Below are 20769 nucleotides of genomic sequence, written 5' to 3'. Positions count from 1 at the left end.
TATTATGATGTAGCATGATATGGCGACTTCCTACAGCAAATTAATAAAAGCAAATTACAATATTGATATAAAAAAACCCTACAAATAGCCTGCGGTTGAATTTTAAAATATGTTACATGATCTACACAAGTACATTTAACAGAAGCTAGCAAAGATTAAAAAAAGGGAAGCTGTATATATTTAGACAAAAGTACCGTGCCCTAGGTTTTATAATTTCTATCATTGGACGTCCCACTCTTCCTCATTCATTCTCTCTTTATTACTACTTACAGTTATAATTCTCAACTTCAGTCGTCTCGTCTCAGATTTTTATAAAAACACAATAAACAGAACAGCTTCTGCTCCAAGTATGCCATCATAGATTTTGTTGGCAGCAGGAGATTCAGGCAGGCTGAGTAGGTAGTACGCTAATAGTGTAACCTTTCTTCGTTTCTAAAATGTAGGCTTTCAATGCCCCTCACAGCAGACTCTAAATTATTTATATTTGAGGTGTTCCTACCAGAAGATGGCCGCTTGTTCTCTGATGATAAAACAGGCGAGTTTCTTTGCCCACTGGAGATTTTCTGGAAAGGCCCTGCAGTTGCATCGGTTGTACGAAAGTGAGAGCGTTCAGGGCCACTAACTGCGATTGCTGCGGCATCATGACTGCTAGAAACAGCAGCTCGCCTCGAAGATCCACTTGAACGCAAGAAATTAGAACTAGACAACTGCACAAGTCAAGAGAAAGGGCATTCAACATCAGCTACCATCATACAACAATTTTTGCTGGAAAAATAGAAAAAGGAGAGAAGATGGAGGGTGGGATTCTTCTGGTAGCACAAAGATGCAGGATTATCTTTAGAGAAACCAATTTTTCTAAATCATAATGTCAAAAACGGTATTACACAATGAGAAACATGCAAAATCTATGGGAGATCTTCCCAAGAGGAGAAATAATACTAATTATTACCATAGGATCTTTAGCAGCAGAAAGATCATTAGCTACTGGACCTTTTTGTTTAGCTAAACTTCCAGAATTTGCAATCAGGCCAGAATGCCTCCTGCGTGTAGGATCTGCTGAAGACCAACCAGAAGGTCTGGTCTCTTCACCTGTGGAAAATCTACCATATCATCATGTTGCTCCAGATAGACCATGGGGCATTATCTAAAAATACTATGTGACTGAATATACATAAATAAAAGAAATAATCAAGCAAAAAATAAACTATTGCAATATATGACCAGACAAAATCAGGAGGTAATAGAACATGCCTGACTGCCTATCAGCAATTGCACCTGCAGGAGGTAAGCCAGAGCTAGTTCCAGCACCAGAGCCCTGGAAAACATTTTAAAATGCAACATACAATCAATAAAAACTAGTCAAAGGTGGTGCAAAGAAGCTAGATACCATTGAGTTACATGGTTTTGCAAACAACTTACAAGAGCACGGGTAGGAGGATTGGCAATCTGAGATTGCTGATACTTTAGGATTGTCCAATCAAACACGTAATCAAACTGGAAACCTGAATTAAGCAGAAAAGCTAACAACTTGAGGAAAAGCTTCATAGAATATTATTTCAAGATCTAAAGTTACAGTCAAGTATTACATCTTACAGAAAGAGAAGGAAAAAGAAAGGAAGGAACAGAGGGCATATAAAAGTTTTGACCTTCACGAATGAAGAGGTCTCGGAACAAGCGCTTCAAATAAGAATAATCTGGTTTATCATCAAACCGTAGGGATCGGCAGTAATGGAAGTAGGATGCGAATTCACTAGGATAACCTCGACACAAGGCCTAAGAAAAAACCAGTAAGTTTTACACACAGATTCAAGTTGCTGAAAAAGGTATGAGAAGAACAGCTATAATCAGACAATAATTTACCTCAATAGAAGTTGATACTTTCTTTTCGCTGATCTTGTCATACTTTTGCTTCTTAGTTCCAGCTCTCAGCCCCTGCCAAGGAAGACTGTGCAGACACTAGGTTATAACTAAAATATCCCGACAGCTTTGCTCTATGTGAGATAAAAGTGGAGGGTGATAGTTACCTTCCCCTTAAAAAATACATTAGAACAAATCCAAGTGACTCTAAATCATCCCTCCGGCTTTGCTCTATAGAATGATACAGCAAATGAGTTAGTAGTGCAAGCTAGAATGAAATATTTAACAATCACTCTCCAGGTTATCTGACAAATAAAAAAAGGGTTGAAATTGAAAACAATGTCCTACCAATTCCAAGGTGAGTATTCATGCTTGCATATCTTGCAGTTCCTGTCAGATTCTTATTTTCTCTGTAATAAATACAAGCACATCAAAAAAACTTTAATCCAAATGTCATAGATTTATAATTTAGACTCACAAAATCAGTATAGTACATAAAGGTTGTGCCTGCAAAACTCTTAAATTCTTTTAACATTCAATATTAAATATTAAAGGTTTTGTTGGAGAAATGGTGAGCTTCATTTAACATTCAATTTTGAACATTAAACAACAAACAATAACAGCACAAGTATTGTAATAATTATTGATAAAAGCTCACGGATCTACATATGGAAGCATTCAACTTTAACAACTAAGTGCTCAGTAGTGATAACCTATTCCAATGAAATAACTTCTCATATCAAATTTTATAAAGTACTAACAGAAAATGGACAGCCATCTGAAAAAAGCAGAAATGATGTCGCTGAAGATTAACCCAACATCTAGGTGCAAGATGAAGGGGGGAAGACAAGAATAAGAAGTGTTAAACCTGAGGGGAGAAGAATCAAAATAGAAAAAAGCAAAAGACATACACTAGAATTGAGATGAAACAGAAAAAGATTTATATATATAGAGAGAGAGAGAGGGAGAGAGAAAAGTAGCTACTAATAATTCTAATTCATTCAAACTTAAAACCTTGATAGAAAGCCCAATATATAAGCAACCTTAAACAAGTTTATTTCAGTGGAAAGATTAAAGAAGCTCAATGTCCTAATACAGTAATATAAGCAACCTTTATAGGAAGCCAAATATCATACAAAAACCATAAACAACTTTGTCATATAAAAATTGTATCAACTGACATAACTTCAGAAGCACCATTCAACTTCAAATAATTAAAAAAAACCACCAGTTGAGAGTACTCAAATGAACTAACCTATAAGGAATATGTTGATGGGTTGAAGTATCTCTGTACTTCTTAGCCAGACCAAAATCAATGATGTAGACCTGGTTTGCACGCCTCCCTAGACCCATGAGGAAATTATCTGGCTTGATATCTCGATGTAGAAATGATTTTGAATGAGAAAATTCAACTCGATTGATCTGATGAGAATGTGCAATTACCAAAAACAATTAGTGAAGCTCTAAGAAAACATACCAGAATAAATAATGTAGGAAAACTTACCATCTGATCCGCAAGCATGAGAACAGTTTTGAGTGACAGTTTCCTACTGCAGAAGTTGAATAAATCTTCAAGACTAGGTCCAAGTAAATCCATCACAAGGACATTATAGTCACCTTCAATGCCAAACCATCTCACGTTTGGAATTCCAGCTGCCAAAGATAGAAGTAGAAAATTAATCGTAAAAAACAAATAGGCAGAATAGAGCAAATCAAACTCTTCCTATTTCAAAAACTCAACAAGCAGGAAAAGTAGTCCTTACTTCCTCCCTGAAGTATTTTATACAACTTCGATTCATACATCAACTGCGGATGCTTGGTCTTCACATTTTCCTGAGCAAAACAAAATGTCATCAATTTCTAAGCACAATCCGTGCAATTGAAAACACTATAAACAAAAGAAAGTTGCGGAATAAATTGCATTATCGATACCTTATAAGGGAAACCTTTTTTAGTACACACAACAGTCAGACGAAAGTCATACTACCTAGATTCATTCAGATGTATGATTATCATTTGATCACTAAAATATCAATAGAATCACCATTCGCTTGGAGAGTTCAACTTCAATATGCAATCATGCAGTTGAGATTGTGAGAAGCTCACAACCAAAACTGCTCAAATCTTTATTATTTAAACGCTATGGATGATAATGGCATGATTCAAGCTCTACAGTTCAATGGTATTATGAAAATATATGCAAAACCCACATGTCCTTGTTCACGACATGCAAGTGGCTTTAACTAAACCAGTAAATAAACACAAATCTAATCCCTGTGAATAGGGTACACAACGTAAACTATAACCCTAATAAAGCTTAAAATTCAAGGCAAACTATAACCCCAATAAAATAATCCGAATAACTAAAAGTCGAAGTAAGCGATACATACTTTTCTACTGTCCCTACAGAACCATTACCATACTTGGCAGTAAAATTACCATTGACAAACAATTCTTAACACTAACAGCATTAGGAGGCAAAAAGAAAAGCTATATAGCTGCTTATCTACTGTTAAACCCTAGAAGGTTTTCTTTCGTTGTTCACCAAGACACTAATAAAAAAATTGCAATGAAAACCCAAACAAATTAACATAAAAAGTCGAAGAACTTGAAAGAAGAAAAAACTTACAAGCTTAATTGCAACTTCCTCATTCGTTTGAATATTGGTACCTAAAATATAAAAGGAAATTATCATTAAAAAAAACAGTACTTCAAAAGGCAAACAAGATAATAATAATAATACGAATAAGCACAAACCAAGATAGATCTCTCCAAACGATCCGCTGCCGATCTTTCGACCGAGCTTATACTTGTTCCCAACTCGCGGCTCCATTGCAGCCGAATTTAAACAAAAACCAAATTAGAAGGAAAAACCTAGTCTCCGTTTTTTCTATCACTCTCGGTAACACTCAATTTAAGATTAAAATGGAAAAAGAACACCCTTGACTTCACAATACAATTTACCCAAAAAAAAGCAAGTAAAATAGTGGAAAGAAAAAGAAAAACAATGGAAAAAAAAAACCGAGGGGCGTGTAATAAAAGAAGGTAGGCAGTGATGGAGTGGAGGGAGAGCTGACGATATGATGTGATGAGTATCAGGAATCAACGGCTGTAAGGAGTTATTGGGGTGGAGGAAGTGGGGACATTGAGGGGAATAAAGATGAAAACTTTTCTCTCCCAACTCCGACAGAAACTTCAAATAAATTAAAATAGTAGAGAGAGAAATAGAAGGCGAAAGATTGCGGGAAGCTCTTTTATAAATATTATTAAAGGGTTTTACACACTTTAACATGTATTATTTTTGCTAATAAAATTATTGATGATTTTTATAGAGCTTTGTACCAATCGAACCCAAGCTTGTTTCCTTAGGCTCTATTGGAGGATCGAAACGTTGCAGTTTTATCTTTTTCTTCTTTTCACTTTTTTCCCTTCAATTTCGGCAGATGTTTCAACTTCTTTTCTCCTTTTTAATATAAAAAATGGAATTTAGTTTCTATTTTTTAATAAAAAATAAAAACTAAATCATTGGATATTTATGTTACTTAAACTAAATATTTGAATTCAAACTTTAATCTGAAGTCTTTAACAAAAGCTAAAAGACAGTAATGTGAATTAAACCTAAGAGCTTTATATAAATAAATCGTGTCTCACCGCTCTTACCAAGCTAAAGACCAGGTGACAATTTGTAGAATTACCAGACATTAAGAGAAGGTATAGAGCAATGTCCGGTTTGAAGCTGAAGTTACAGGCCCAAACCTAGGATGAACAACACACAGCAATCCAAATATTCTACTTTTTTCATAATCATGTTTACAGCATTAACTAGATTTTGAGAACTTCGTAATTTCATGTCAAAGTCTTAAACTATTTTTCTTATTGTCCTATTGGATTAGGTTTGGAGAACACCACATTGAAAGCTGAGACCTGTTCTTACCAAACTTCAATAAAAACCCAAACTTAGGATATAAGGTAATGGATCAACAGAATGCAAAAATATATAAATAAGGAAGACTGATTTGGTTCAAAAACCCTCTGTTTTTTTTCTTTACATAAACGGTTTCAACATTGTACATTATACAGAGTAACCCTAAACAAGCTGACATAAAGCAATGGAAAACAATGAGGAAGGAATCGACTATCTTCACAAGCTACAAACTCTTTTAATGTACATATAATAGCACTAAAGGCCTTTGTATAATGAATGTGGACTTATATGACCTAAAAAAGATCAGAAAATGAATAATAATTAAGAAAAAAACTATAAACGGCAAGAAAGACCCTAAAAAACTTCCAAAAGAAACTAAATTCATGAGCAATGCTATGATTGACGATGTGGACTCTGTATTTCCATAGACGGTTGCTTTCTTTGCAACTTCCCTTTCAGTTGCCTGATCTTTGCATCTACACGTGCTGTGAAGCCGATCTTGGTTTCTTGTCTTGCCTTGGATCGCTCCCGAGACCACATGCCTTGGTCCTCGACATCTTTCTTGTAGAACTTGATCTCTTGGATGATATGATGGTCCAATGGGTGGAAACATCTTTGGAAAGATATATGGGCCATGTAGGGGAGATTGCATGCAACAGTTACTAAGAGGGTGGCTGACCAATAGATGGGTGCCGGAGCAAGAGCTTCCACAAGGATTTGGTAGGCATTACCGGAGATTGTGGGAGATATCATGCCGTAAACAAGGAGGAACAAGTACCAAGCCGAAATGCTGCCCCATATTAGGAGGTGCTGAATCCATGTGAAGTGGCTCATTGTAAGTGCAATCTGGCAATTGAGAGCCCAAATAATGCAAGTGAACATTGTTGTTCCCAAAGCAGCCATATCAGCTGTCTGGCCACCAGCACAGAAAGCTTGGTCATAGAAGATGATAATATTGAGGAAGAAAATGATGAGGGAGGAATATAGACCGTTTCCCATCCACCCGAGTATCCTATACCAGTCGAAGAACAAATTTCTAGGTCCTTGCTGATATAATGCAGGAAACTGCATCAGAAGTAGGCTAAAGGTTATAACGAGGTCACCTGTAACATCGATGAATTGCTAATAAAAGAACTATCTGCAGACTTACCTGTAAGCAGACCTCAGAAGAAACATCTTGCTCAAACACTCCTAGTGAGATTACAGGCAATGAGGTAAGAACAACATTGAACAATAACATATACCAGTCATCATACACTGACTGTCCAGAAAAGCCTGTGAATGCCTCAAAGTAGAAGAGGGTGAGACCAAATGCTATGTTCTTGTAGAAGGAATAGCAAACCTGAACAAAAAATGCCACGCAAATTGGTACAGAAATAGAGGATGATCGAGACTAAAATAAGCACAAGAAATGAAACATCAGTGAAGACAATCCACCAATATTACCATCTGTGCAATCCTCTTATAACACCAGTGTCCATGGACAACGAGAAGCCTTTCCAAGAAACAAAATTGGGCAACAGAGAAGTCACTGGCCATTACAGCCTGCAAAAGGGAACAAGCTAGGTAATTCACCGACATGCAGAAATAAATTGGTTTAAGAAGCATTGTATCAAGATGGAACAGCAAATATAGTACTTAATCACAATGGTTAAATACATCAAGCAAGATGGAGAAGGAAATGTTTTTCAGCAGTTGATGAGGATGTAATGATGAACATTTTAGCAAGTCGGAGCTCCTAACTGTCAAAAGAAGCTTAACCATATCATGTATTCTGAGAAGGATCAAGTGAACAAATTCCTATCTAAAAGCCCAACTCTAATGAGATGATCTCTCCTTTTCTAAATTCATAAATAAGGAATATTCTTAATGAAAAACCATATAAAAGATTAATTTGCTACTACCATTAGAGGAATATACTGAAACTGCAGGAAGAAGGAGTTAGATATGCTAACCTGCATGCCTTCCACACCACTGATGCCAACTCCAATGTCAGCTTCTTGAATCATTCCGACATCGTTTGCACCATCACCAATTGCTAAGGTGGTTTTCCCGGTCCCTTCTTTTACTAATCTTGTCACCTGGCACCAAAAAAAATGTACTAAATAAATAGAATCCACAACAAGGTCTCCACTTTCAGGAATATCACTTGATTTTATCCTTTGATAACTTAGAGAAGGCTAGGAGAAAAGGAAAGGAAGAAATCTTACTAGCGCCTTCTGCTTGGGAGATACACGACAGCAAATAACAGATGCACATAAAACTGCTAAGCCTAAGAATTGCTGTTTCATATCATCCTCCAAGGCATAGGCAAGAGTCTTTCCATCAATGATCAATGCAAATGCAGCATGTGGATCTTTTTCTAGTTTGATCATTTGTGAAGCATTGGTAATTTGCATCAATATGTTTTCCTTGATTAGCTGATCAGTAACAAAAAGCAACAATACTTCAAATGAAATCAATTTCCTGATAATAAAAAACCCAGTCCTCTTTCGCAAAGAATACATACAGTTTTGGTATCTGAACTAATTGTTGTAATGCATATCTGCTTCATGCCTTGTCTTAGCAGACTGCAAGCAAATCTGCATCAGAAAAAGAAAAAAAAAAAGAAAAAGAAATGAAACTTTCACTAAATTTCTTTCATTGAGAACTTTCCATTGAGAAACCCAATTTAAGGTTCCCATCAAACAAGGTAACAAAAGGATCCCAATATTAAATGCCAATAGATATACCCTATATTTATAGCAGTTTCCATCTTGTCCCCCGTCAAAACCCAGATCTTCAGACCAGCTTGTGCAAGTTTATCTATACACTGGGGCACCTGAAATATGGAGAAGTTAAATCAGGTTGATCTAAACCAAAAAAGAAGCTTCTTAGAGAAAGAGAGCAAGAATAACACATACCCCCTTCTGCAATTTGTCTTCCACAGCAGTAGCGCCAATGAGAATCAAATCCCTCTCCATCATGTCTGCAACCTTTTCAAGCATTACCTCTCTATCAGTCCCAATAGAAGTTTTTGCTTTCTGAAATTCACTGTTCCAAGCAGAATACTCAGACTCATCGAGCTTTCTATAAGCAAGTGCCAAGGTGCGTAATCCAGCTTCTCCATACTCATTCAAATGTTTACTGGTATCTTCCTCGTAGATTCTTCCATTCTTTGCTAACCGGTCAAAAATAATGCTGGATCAAAGGGAGGAACAATATATTAGTTAAAAGCAAAGTACAATACCTTAGCTTTTAAATCTGTTAATAAATTGACAAGTTTAAGAGGGTAGAGAGACTAACCTGTCAGCACCTTTACAAAAAAGAAGAATCTGCCCATCTTCATCCCTTACAATTACTGTCATCCGCTTTCTTTTGCTAGTAAATTCCAACATGTTTAGAATTTTGAACTCCCTACAAGATGCCCAAAGGACCACTAAGATGCTAAAACAAAAGAAATTCTGTAGAAATTAGCAAAGAGACTAAAACTGTGCAATGGCATCCTCACCTATCAATGGCTTGTCCCGAAGCTGAATATCTTTCACGGACAAAAACACTTGATTGAGTTCTTTTAAAAAACTCAAAACCAAATTCTCTAGCTGCAACTAGAAAGGCTCCTTCATCAGGTGACTCTGCTTCATATGTATAAATGCCAGTCTCTTCATTCAGTTCAGGGATTGCAGTGTGACAAACTGCTAATATTTGGAAAAATAACATAATGACGTCTGCATTAGCCTCTTTCAACCAGTTCCCTTTCATGATGCGGCCATCTTCAAAGCTAAACCCTTTTATGGGAGATTTATGATCCTTTTCATCTTTGGAAGGAACAATAGTCTCAAGTTCAATTTCTTGCTGTTTACCTTTTTGCCTGGAACAAGTTGATCTTTCTGCATCCCGATCCTCAAGGTCATTCGCCATCTGTTGTGCAGCAGCAAGTTCAACTTCACTAGAGCGCACGCCATATGCGGTACCAGCAATCGAACATTTGAGAAAATCCATCTGATTACATGTCAAAGTGCCTGTTTTATCTGAAAGGATAGTATCAACCTGGCCCAACTCCTCATTTAAATTTGATGTCCGAGCATTAGCAGGAGTCCCAGTTTCTTCATCATACATTTGTATGTCTTGATTGATAAAGGTTGCTTGCAAAACCTTCACCACCTCAATTGAAACATAAAGTGATATAGGTATTAAATAGCCATAAAGAATGAGGGCAGTGACCAGATGGGAAACCCCCGATACTCCAGGCTTTTCGGGATCATAATAATCATCGGTATTCTTGGGTTGCAGATACCACCAGTCTGGCATGTAGTACTTTGTTCTCACAGCAAAGCCAATAGAACTAATCAAAGAGATAACTAGAAGAAGGCTGAAAAGAACATATATTACATAATCCATTTTCCTTTCTATTCTGCTCCTCTTTGAAGGGGACTTAGTGGCATTCTGCATCACTTTGCTATCATGACCGGTGAAAATCACAACACCATAGACAAAAGCTGTATTACGCAGCTTCGAGTCTCTAAGGAGAATTTGGCTAGGGTCAAGAGCAAAAAGTTGACGATCATAATCAAAATTCCCAATAAATGAGTAAAGGCTCGGATTAGGATCTTCACATTTAATTGTTCCTGTGAATCTCCTGAAAGCCTCATCCTCATCCAAAGGCAAGGTTATCTCCAAAGCTCGCTTTACCTTCAAGTTCGTCTCACCATCCAAATTCATAGTCTCCACATAACAAATTCCGTCCTCATAACTTGAGGACAAGAGTAGCAGATCTGCTGGAAAAAACTGATCCTTCTCCACTTTCACCACATCTCCAACCTGAAGCTTCTGCCACGACTTATTTCCGAACACACCTTCTCCCTTATGAACTTTTACTTTCCGAGAATTAACCTTCATATCTTGCATAAACCTTCTCCAATCCTCCAAAGCTTCCTTTGCCATACTAAGCCCTACAACAAAGGCCAAGGGAGCAATCATGCTCACAGCAGAGAACGGGGAAAGCGGTGTCAGCGAAAGAATTGCAGCTCCAAGGAAGTACAAATTGGCAACTCTGTGGAACTGTTCATACAAAGCTTTAGGTAAGAAAGTGATAAAATTATACTTGGTTGTTGATATGTAATTTGATCGATATTTAAAGGGTTTTTTCTTGTGCATAAGGGGTTGGTTGCAGTGCACAACTCGTGAGTGTCCATGGCCTTCGATAGAATGTGGTCCTTCTTCAGTGGCACTTGGCTTATAACAAGAGAAAGTATAGAGATGACTCCATCGGAGCCTCGCTCTTATCCTACCCCGAGGCATCTCTCAGAATCAAGCTTTAAATGAAACAAGCACACAACTGTCACAAAGAGAACACCCAGATCTAGCCTCCAGTGATGGATATTAAAGCAGCCACTCCGTCACGATTTTCCTTGCTTTATGAACTGATTTCACCAAAAGAAAACAACAGATGGCAATCAAACATAAGTATGTAACTACTATTCACAAATTGAAGCTTATATCAACTAAAGTTACATAAAAATGTCAATCTTCAAAAGTTACATATCTAAAATACATTCACTATTCTTGTATCACCCAGATTTGAAAGTCTTATGAGCTATAACAGTTTTGTAATAAAAGAGGAATTAAGAAAAAGATGAGAAGAAATCTACATTGGTAATAGCTGCGAATTTGATTTTTTTTTTTAAAAAAAACTAAAAGAACCCCAAATGTCCATTCAAAACGGGGGGAAAAAATCCTGAATTCAACATAAAATAATTAAATTTGGTAGCTGGGAAAAACATCCCATACCCAATTATACTTTTCACTTCAAATATCCAAATTAACAGCTAACCATACTTGAAATCATGAAAATAAGAGTAAACGGACAAAGGAGACAATGCCCAGCTAAAACTTTGAAAATAGGTGAGCAGATCATTGATATTTGAACCAAAAGAAGAAACCCAGATGGTCCAAGTTTCGTAAAGTTTTAGCAAAGCAGGAATTTCATGAAAAGAAGGAAAAAAAAACTGAAGAAGAAAAGGGAAGTCCCAAATGAAAATAAAAAAATAAATAGAGGTACCTTGAATGTGGAGGCCGGTTCATCTTCAAGACCAAATTATAACAACTAAAAAAAAACATTGGCGATAACCATTCGGAAAAAGTAGCCAATACAATTTGTAGATCAAGCAATGAAAGAAGAGAGAAAAACACAGAGTAAGATTTTTTTTTTTCAAAAAAAATAAATTGATTAAGGGAGATAATCTAGAGAGAGATATAAAAAGGCAGGGTTTTAGGCTTAAGCGAAACAGATTTTCTCTCTCTTTGAATCACTGACAGTAATTCCTGGGGTGCCTTTGCGGCTTGCCCTTCTATAAATAAATAAATAATACATTCCACTTTTTATTTTCTCTTTTAAACTTCTTCAATTTTTGTTTCTTTTTTTTCTTTTTCTTTTTTCAAAAATGACATGGCATTATTTTGAAACCTTGTTTCTTAAGAAACGAAAAAAAATAGAACAGACAAATACGAACCAATATTTTTTTCTTTTTCTAATTTTTGCTGTTTGTGGGCCCTTTTGCATCTTACGTGGCAGACACTTTGCTCAGTCTCACTTTTTTTTATTACTTTTTATTGTTATATACCCAACAAATTCAGGTAACTTTTGATGAGCGAAATATTTATTTATAATTAGTGTAAAAATAGTAGTAATAGTGAAATTAAATATTATAATATGAAATAAAAAGTAAGTTAAACACATTGTATTGTATTTAATCGCCCATCAAAATCAGCTTTTATATATTTTATAAGGACCAAGAAAATTATAATAATTCTAATAGAATCTAATTTTTGCAAGTAAAATTTTTGACAAGTCGATTTACCTTTACTTCATAATTAATAAGGAACGCGTATACATGAATGTTAATTTATTTTTAAAATTAAACTAAACACTGTCACTCGGACACGCTTATAGTGGTTCAATTACTCTAAATTTTGTTAACCATGCTCTTTATATTTATTAATTACATTATAAATGAAATAAATGCTATTTATTATTATACGAGAGATACTAAACCATCTCATTAGATGGTATAGATAACAATTTAAAATATAATTAAGTAAAAAGTACAAATACTATAAACTAAAGGAAAAGTTGGACAGTGGGGGTACAAATTCTAAAATCACACGTAAGTTTTGTTAAATCTGTATAATATAGATGAATATTTTTTTTATATAATTGAGAAGAAGAATGAGATGTTTTGAGATCGAACCTAATTTATCATGCTTAATAATAATTAATATTATTATCGATATAATATTTTTTCATGTTTATATATTACATACAATAATAATTATACTTATTCAATATAAAATTATTTAATTATATTCATTTCTTTAAACGTGTATAATTAAATTAAAATTAAAGTTTAATATGTATATTTCCATTAAACTAAAATTTATATATCAAATTACATATTACGTAGATATGATTTTCTTATTAAATTCTTATTCTTACAGCCTGGATTAATCCACGTGGGCATAAATGAAAATATATTTTAAAAGAAATTATTTGTATTTTTAAGCATAATTTCCATTTTATTGTTTCTTTTATAAAAACATATTTTAACTTGGAATAAATATATGTTGAAGGACAAATCACAACCGTGTTTGATATCTGTTTCCAGGGGGCAATCAATAAAAAATATTTATCTAATGGCCGGTCAAACGTGAAACATGCGAAAAATAATATTAAATCAATTTGAATTTGAAATCTCCTCCCACAAAATATTTCGTATCGGACGGCTGTGATTGGTGAAGACCCAACTGATGACCCGAGAAATATAATTTAAAAAAAAGGTACAATGTGGGACACCACAGTAAGTTCCCCCACTCTTTCCCCATGATGATAGGTTTCTGGGTTTTTTTCCTTAATTTTAATTTTTTTGATTAATTTCTTAATTTTAATTTAATCAGCTTAAATGCAGGCTACAGCCTGCATGAGAAATATGTATGTTATTATTTTACCCCGTCTTTGACTCTTTTCCATTGTTTTTTTTTTCCTTCAGACATTATTAAGTGCCGCCCTTCTAAGAACAATTCAGGTTAATTTTTGAATGAAGAAGAGGGACGGATTATAGATAAATAAGTACGAATTGTATTTTTAAAATTATTCAAATAAAAAAAAGGCCATAAGAAAATTTCTAAAATAGAAAAAAAAAATTTAATAAAAATTCTTTTCAGTAAAAGCGTGTTTGTTAGCAACATTTTCTAATACCATGAATTGATTCTTCTACTAAAAAACAAAAGGCTATTATATTTATTAATAAAGTTAACTACATCACACATTTCTAAATTATAATTTTTTGTTTTAAATTATACTCTAAATTTTAAAACATTTTAATTACATCTTTAAACTATCAAAGTTATATTAATAAAGTTGTTTTCTTATTAAAATCATCAATTTAACCATTAAATTATAGGTCAAATATTATTTGACATAATTTAAACTGAAAAATTTAAAGAAAAATAAACGTTATAATAATATTGGTTTTGAGGTTTTCGAAATTTTTACAAAAATTTTATCGCCCACTCTCTCTTCTTTTCGATTTTACTTTATTTTTAACTTTTACTTTTAAAATTTATATGGTAATATTTTATTTTTCTTTAATTTTTTTATTTTAAATTATATCACATAATATTTAACTTATCATTTAGCAGCTAAACTAACAATTTTAATAATTAATAGACCATGACTATGTAGTATGTAACATTAATAGTTTAAAGATGTAATCAAAGCATCTTGAAGTTTAAGGAGTAATTTAAAATAAAAATTATAATTTAAGGATGTTTGATGCAATTAATTCTTTTTAATAATATATCTGACTTCTCTCCATAAGTTAACATTTCTAGGTCAGCAAAGTTTCATTATTGGTTTTTTGTAACTTAAGTAATTAAGTAGGAAAACATAATCAATTTTATTATTGTTTTTTCATTATTGGTTTTTAAAAATAAAACATATGCTTTTAAAGATTTTAATGTACATTATTGTTTGGTCATGATTTTTTTTTTGTGAAGTAGGTCGTGAATTTAAACATTAATGTATAATGCATGCACGTAATATGTGTAATTGTTTTTATATTGTGAACAAAGATAATGAGAATACAAGTCCAGACAAGGTTTTTTTTTCTTTAATTTTTTTAAATACGTTAGGTAACAAAATCTGAAATTAAATTATAATACTGAGTTTTTTTTTTCATTACAATTTTGTAAAGTTCCAAGGATAAACTCTTGTCATTTTATTATGATAAATTAATTACAAATTATAATAACTATAAATGAAGTATCCCATGTAAAAAATTGATGCGAAATAAATTTTGAATGATGTAACTAAAAAAAGGATTTTATAAATTATAGTTGAATGAAAATATTTTTATTTAAAATTAATATCAAATTAGTCTAAATAGTGCAGCAGGTTTTTGTATTGATCCATGCCGTCTAATCCCTTCTTAGGCAGGAAAATGGAAAACTAATAATAATTCTACGCCACGACCCTGCCTAACCAAACCCATTCACACCATTACAAAAAAAAAATCCTTTAAATTGAAAATAATAATTAATAAATAACCTACTATGTCTAAAAAAGTCTTGAATGCTAAGATATTTTTAGGTAGCAGTGTAAAAGGAAGGCAAACGATGATTCAAAGGATTTTCAAAATAGTCAGCACACGCCAATTAGGCCTTCACGCTTTAAGCGGAGTCAGCGCTTGGGATCGGGCCAAAAGTTAGAGGGCCACTAGGGGCTTCTGTTTCCTAAATTGAAAATTTATGCTTTTTATTTCTTATAAAATTTTAAAAATTATAAATTAATATATTATAAAATTATTTTTTATTTTTAAAATAATATTTTGATTTATTTAAAATTTATGAAATTGTAAATTTACAATGAAAAAAATACATTTGGTTTCACATAAAAATTTATAATTTAGTTTCAGTTCTTTTAAAAAGACTTTTGACTTCAACCCTCTCAAACCATTCTCAGTTGCGTTATGTAAGTCTCTATCCCACTATATGTGTATGTCATTATAAATTTGATCTAATTTCTTTTTTAAATTTTCGTCCCTTGTAATATTCATATTAATTAATTTTTGAATTATAGTTAATCATATATATATTTATATTTATATTCAGGGGTGTAATTAGGGGATTGGCAAGGGCCTGACCCTCTAAAATATAATTTTTTTATTTATACCCTTTAAAATTTTTAAAATTTTAAATTAGTAAAAATAAAATTGTATTTTGATCCCTTAAAATTAATAAAAATTTAATTTAATCCCTTAAAAATTATAAAAATATAGATTATTAAAATAACGAAATTATATTTTTAGTATTAAAAAAATATTTTTGAATTTTAACCCATAACAAAATTTTCTGACTTTTTCCCGTTTATATTCCTTGTGGTCCAACTAAGAAACTACTCTAGTCTCCCCCTTGAAATAATATGATAAATATCTGCTAATTAATAACATAGTATTAGTTGATGTATAATTGGGCATTACATGATACCACATTTGCATGTTGGGCAACCAGTCCAATTCGACGGCGTCAGCGCGATGACAAGATATTTCTCTCTGATTTTTTTTGGTACGTTTCAATTTATTTAAATCTAATAGTGAACTGAATCCAGCATACGTGGATCATCTCTTTTCACATGATCCAACAAATATTTCTCTCTGTTTTCTTTTTCTCTTAATTTTGAATATTAGGTTGCAAGTCTACAATTTCGAGAGTTGTTAGATTTAAAATAGAAAATTTTGAGAATATATATGAATGTGGATGTGATTTGTGGATAAGATAATAAAATTAATACACGATAGTTATATCTCACCTATCCCATTTATCCAACCCCAAGAAAACAAAATAAGTGTTGTTGGTTTTAATTAAGATACTATTATTACATTTAATTAATTTAGTACATGACCAACTATTTCTTGTATATAAAACTTAAAAGTAATATTAAAGTGAGAGATTTTCTTTTTATCAGTTGATAAAAGGAAAAACTGATAACGAAAAATAAAGATTTTTGGAGAAAGAAACCAAGGCTTAACTGCATAAAGAATAAGCTGATACTTTACTGTTTCACGTAAAAATCAATATTTTAACAGCTGTGATAATACGTGACCCGCACATGTAATTTCAACATCCAGCTCACATCAACCAAAAGAAAGTGAGAGATTATTATCTTTTAAGCAATGTATATTTTTATTTTTATATAAAAAAATTATCTTCATTGGTTGTATATATTAATCATGCATTTGATTAAGTTTGTGTCACAAGTTAACTCGATGTGGGTTTAAAATTTATGGCAACACTATGATAAATAATTTAATCTATTTTTTTCATTTTAATAACATACATATTCCATGTTTTACTATTGATTACGTTTCATTATTTATTGTATGTGGTTTTAAAACAAATATTTATGTTATAAATTTGTGATTTGCACACGCATATACGTGTGATAGAATTTTTAGTATATATTATAGATTTATTATCAGTTTAAATCCCTTTATGTACAAGTCATATGCAGATTTATTCAAAATAGTTTCACAAATATTTTGGTTATTAGATCGTTGTGCTTTATGCAAACACCATTGTTAAGTGCTTGATACAAAAGTAAATTTTTAAGGTAACCAACAGTATATGTTATATATCTATATACTGTAACAATCCGTCTTCAATTAAATCGGAACAGTGGTTTTAGGACCACAAATTCGAGTCCGAAAAGGAAATTATTTTAATATTATTTTATAGTATGCATTATGATTGAAATATCGTAAAGAAATTTTATCTATTACATGTCTAATTAGATGGAAATGACAAAATTGCATAAAATGCAAAAGTTGAGTTCTAGTAGCTAAAGGTGTCAAATAACTATGGAGTTCAAAATTGGAGGTCCTTATATGAAAAATAGACCATTAAGAGGAGTTAGTAGATAAGTATGGTGATTCATTAATGGAAAATTAAATAAAGAAAATGACTAAATTAGAAAGTAAAAGATAAAAAGATTATAAATAATAAAATAAAGAAAAATATCATCATATTATCATCTTTCCTAAAACAAAAATATGGAAACCCTAGCCATGGAAATTGGGTTTTGAGCAAACTTATTTGGCTCAATTAGGTATGTTTTCTTATCCCGTTTTTAGTAATTTCTATATTTCTGAGATCGTAATAGCTTAATCTAGCTATCTCGAGAATTAATTTGTAAAGTTATCAAAGTACTAGGGCTTTGCATGGATGAATATAGTTGAATTATAAAATTTTATGGTAGAAAATGAAAGGTTGTTGATAGATAAACAACTTTTGTAAAGTGAATTTTGATGAAATTGTGATTTAAGGACTAAATTGTGAAGATGTAAAATTCATGGAAAAAATTCTAAATTTTGTGAAATACATGGGCTGCTAATGATATATGTAAAAATTGGTTAGGCTTGGAATAAGGATTAAATTTCATTAATTTCATTTTTTGAGCATAGGGACGAAATTGTAATTAATCAAAAGTATAGGGGCAAAGTTATAATTTTGCCTAAGATGTAAATTGGATTGAATTGAATATGAATTGTATTAAATTGAGCTAACTTTACTCATATAGATCTGGATAGACCAAATACTAAATTGGATCGAGGAAAAGAGAAAGTATCGGATTAGTAACTTTTGTGTACACGAACACTTGTCAAGGTAAGTTCGTGTAACTAAATTGTATATTTATATGTTTTAAATTAAATGTTATGTATTTGAAACGTATAAGTGCCATGTATATGGAAGTAATCACATATTCGACAATGTCCGACAAATATTAAGTCTCGTTTGAATAAATGAAATTCGATAGATATAGGGTTCCCGAATTGGTTATGGTCCTACATATGTTGCAAACACTCCACAGCTCGAAAGTGTAACACCCCTAACCCGTATCCCTCATCGAAACCGGGTTACGGAGCATTGCCGGAGTTAACAAATCAAACAGACAAAAATTTTAAACATTTCATATTCTCAAAACAAGTCATCAAAACATCATTTTACTCCAAATTATAAATATACCAAATCCAAATCAATTTGCCTAGTTTATGAGCACTTAAACATAGAATTAAATTCACATGCATCTATCTAGATTTAGTTCAATTTACCATGCTATAATATGGCTTATAAAACAAACACGTATTTATATGTAAAAAACCAACCAAAATTAAACTTATGACCTCATTTACAATCAAACCACAAAATAACTATTATTTAGACACCCTAGGTACATGCCGACACAAAGGATAAACATCACTACGTTTGACGGTTTGAGTTCAGGATCGTTATTGGATGCTGAATCGACGATCAAAAGTTTAAGCACCTAACCTGCGCACGGGAAATAAAACCGTACGTTGAGTATAAACTCAGTGATATTTCTATAATCCAAATATTTAAAGATAAGAAATTATAAATATACAATTGAAATATAAACACATATTAATATTTAATTATTACAACAATCATATCATATTTCATTTGTTTCACAAATATCTCATTTCTCATACTTACTATATAAATAGCTTTTCACAATTTATTTCACATTTCATTATACAATTGCATTATATTCCATAGTCATTTCATGAGTATATAACTCATATATTCCATATATTTGCAATATATTTCACATTCTATTTTCAATTCACTATTTCACTTCCATTTCTCATACCATACCATTTCAATATCAATTATAAAATTTTATTATTCATTTACCCCTATTAACATGACTCGGAATCGGATGGATACACGGATCCAACCAAAACACACCAGTTTGGCACCCAGTGCCTCATCGGATAATTCGAAGTAATAAATTGACACCCAATTTCTCATCGGCTAAACCGAAATAAATTGGCACCCAGTGCCTCATCGAATTAATCCGAAATAGTAAATTGACACCCAGTGTCTCATCGGCTCGAAGTCGAAAAAATCTCTAACCTATTCCAATCCTATGACATACCTTCTATATCCCACTCAGCCCGATATAGTTAATAGGGTTTCAATTCACTTTTCAAATACAACCAATATTCATTTCAATTCAAATAATCAATATATTCAATATATATACCAATTCAATCAATATAAATTCAATAAAATCTTCACATAATAAATCAACCCATTTCAATTGCAAAACACAATAATTCTCACCTCAAGACTTACCGTATACATTAAATTTAATTATAACAATTAACAACTAAATTTGGATTATAAAAATACAAACCAGAAATTTCGAGCTATTCCTCGTCAACTTTATCTTTCCCCTTTTTAGTTGAGGATTCCGGTACGATGTTAGTTACAAAATTAAAACAATTAAAATTCATCAATACAATTCAATTCAATTTCATATTGCATATTTCAAATTTTACACAATATTTGTCTAAATTCCAATTTAGTCCCTAAATTGAGACTAATTTTATTTCTTCACAATCAATTCTATATTTTCATTCAATTTCCACTTTAAACTAGATTTAACTCTCTAATTTCACGTAAATTCCTAAATTTAAAAATTGTTCACAATTTAGTCCCTATTACTCAAAATTTACAATTTATTCTACAATTTAATCCTTTTTCACTTCTAACTTAAACATCTATCAATTTAATCCCTAATACTAAAATTATTTAACATTAACAACATTTAAAAAATTAATAATTTCTAAAATTTTGACATGGGTCGGGTAGTATTTAATATCAGAATTCCAAAAACATAAAATAAAAATAAAAAATGGACTAAATTAACTAACCAATTGAACTTTGAACAATTGAAGCCCCTAAGGTCGTGGCTTTCTCCTTCCTTTCTTTCCTTTTTCTTTTTTTTCTTTCTTTCTTTCTTTCTGTTTCTATCTATCTATCTATCTTTTTATTATTATTCTGTATTTATTTTGTTTTATGATAATATAATATAATATATATACTTAATAATTAAGTAAAACATATTTTATTATAATATATATTAAATT

The 20769-nt window shown here is 32.0% G+C and overlaps 2 protein-coding genes across 4 annotated transcripts; both read right to left on the bottom strand.

Annotated features, from left to right (window-relative positions):
* Window positions 1-68: 68 nt before the first annotated feature.
* Window positions 69-5161, bottom strand: LOC107906089 (casein kinase 1-like protein 2). The gene is made up of 13 exons (XM_016832951.2): window positions 4615-5161; window positions 4487-4527; window positions 3621-3690; window positions 3362-3510; window positions 3113-3279; window positions 2206-2267; window positions 2025-2088; window positions 1861-1945; window positions 1647-1773; window positions 1420-1502; window positions 1252-1315; window positions 950-1089; window positions 69-707 (listed from the first exon to the last, which is right to left on the bottom strand). Exons 1-13 carry the CDS (start codon window positions 4688-4690, stop codon window positions 408-410), a joined length of 1428 nt encoding a protein of 475 aa, XP_016688440.2. The 5' UTR covers window positions 4691-5161; the 3' UTR covers window positions 69-407.
* Window positions 5162-5872: 711 nt separating this feature from the next.
* On the bottom strand, window positions 5873-12088 carry LOC107906093 (probable phospholipid-transporting ATPase 4). 3 transcript variants are annotated; one of them, XM_016832954.2, is made up of 11 exons: window positions 11823-12088; window positions 9273-11184; window positions 9068-9178; window positions 8686-8962; window positions 8515-8603; window positions 8292-8364; window positions 7993-8202; window positions 7738-7863; window positions 7229-7327; window positions 6933-7124; window positions 5873-6847 (listed from the first exon to the last, which is right to left on the bottom strand). In XM_016832954.2, the coding sequence occupies exons 2-11, from the start codon at window positions 11060-11062 to the stop codon at window positions 6176-6178; spliced, it is 3639 nt and encodes a 1212-aa protein (XP_016688443.2). In that variant the 5' UTR covers window positions 11063-11184; window positions 11823-12088; the 3' UTR covers window positions 5873-6175. The 3 variants fall into 3 exon arrangements, with proteins under 3 accessions (XP_016688443.2, XP_040949694.1, XP_040949695.1); XM_041093760.1 differs by lacking the exon at window positions 11823-12088 and adding an exon at window positions 11600-11741; XM_041093761.1 differs by lacking the exon at window positions 11823-12088 and adding an exon at window positions 11552-11571.
* Between the last annotated feature and the right edge of the window lie 8681 nt (window positions 12089-20769).

This window comes from Gossypium hirsutum, chromosome D05, assembly GCF_007990345.1.
Source record: "Gossypium hirsutum isolate 1008001.06 chromosome D05, Gossypium_hirsutum_v2.1, whole genome shotgun sequence".
Classification (NCBI taxonomy): Eukaryota; Viridiplantae; Streptophyta; class Magnoliopsida; order Malvales; family Malvaceae; genus Gossypium; species Gossypium hirsutum.
The sequence above is the reverse complement of the archived record's forward strand: the minus strand, read 5'-3'. Positions and strand labels throughout refer to the sequence as shown.

Bases quoted from the DNA above. Each gene is read 5' to 3' on its own strand.
- LOC107906089 (XM_016832951.2), bottom strand. From the start codon at position 4,690: ATGGAGCCGCGAGTTGGGAACAAGTATAAGCTCGGTCGAAAGATCGGC. The intron at 3,280-3,361 runs GTAAGTTTTCCT...CATTCTCATCAG, and splicing joins TCATGCTTGCGGATCAGATG to ATCAATCGAGTTGAATTTTC. The intron at 1,316-1,419 runs GTAAGTTGTTTG...AATGTTTTCCAG, and splicing joins ATCCTCCTACCCGTGCTCTT to GGCTCTGGTGCTGGAACTAG.
- LOC107906093 (XM_016832954.2), bottom strand. From the start codon at position 11,062: ATGCCTCGGGGTAGGATAAGAGCGAGGCTCCGATGGAGTCATCTCTAT. The intron at 8,963-9,067 runs GTTAGTCTCTCT...CCTTTGATCCAG, and splicing joins TTTTGTAAAGGTGCTGACAG to CATTATTTTTGACCGGTTAG. The intron at 8,604-8,685 runs GTATGTGTTATT...TCCATATTTCAG, and splicing joins AAGACAAATTGCAGAAGGGG to GTGCCCCAGTGTATAGATAA.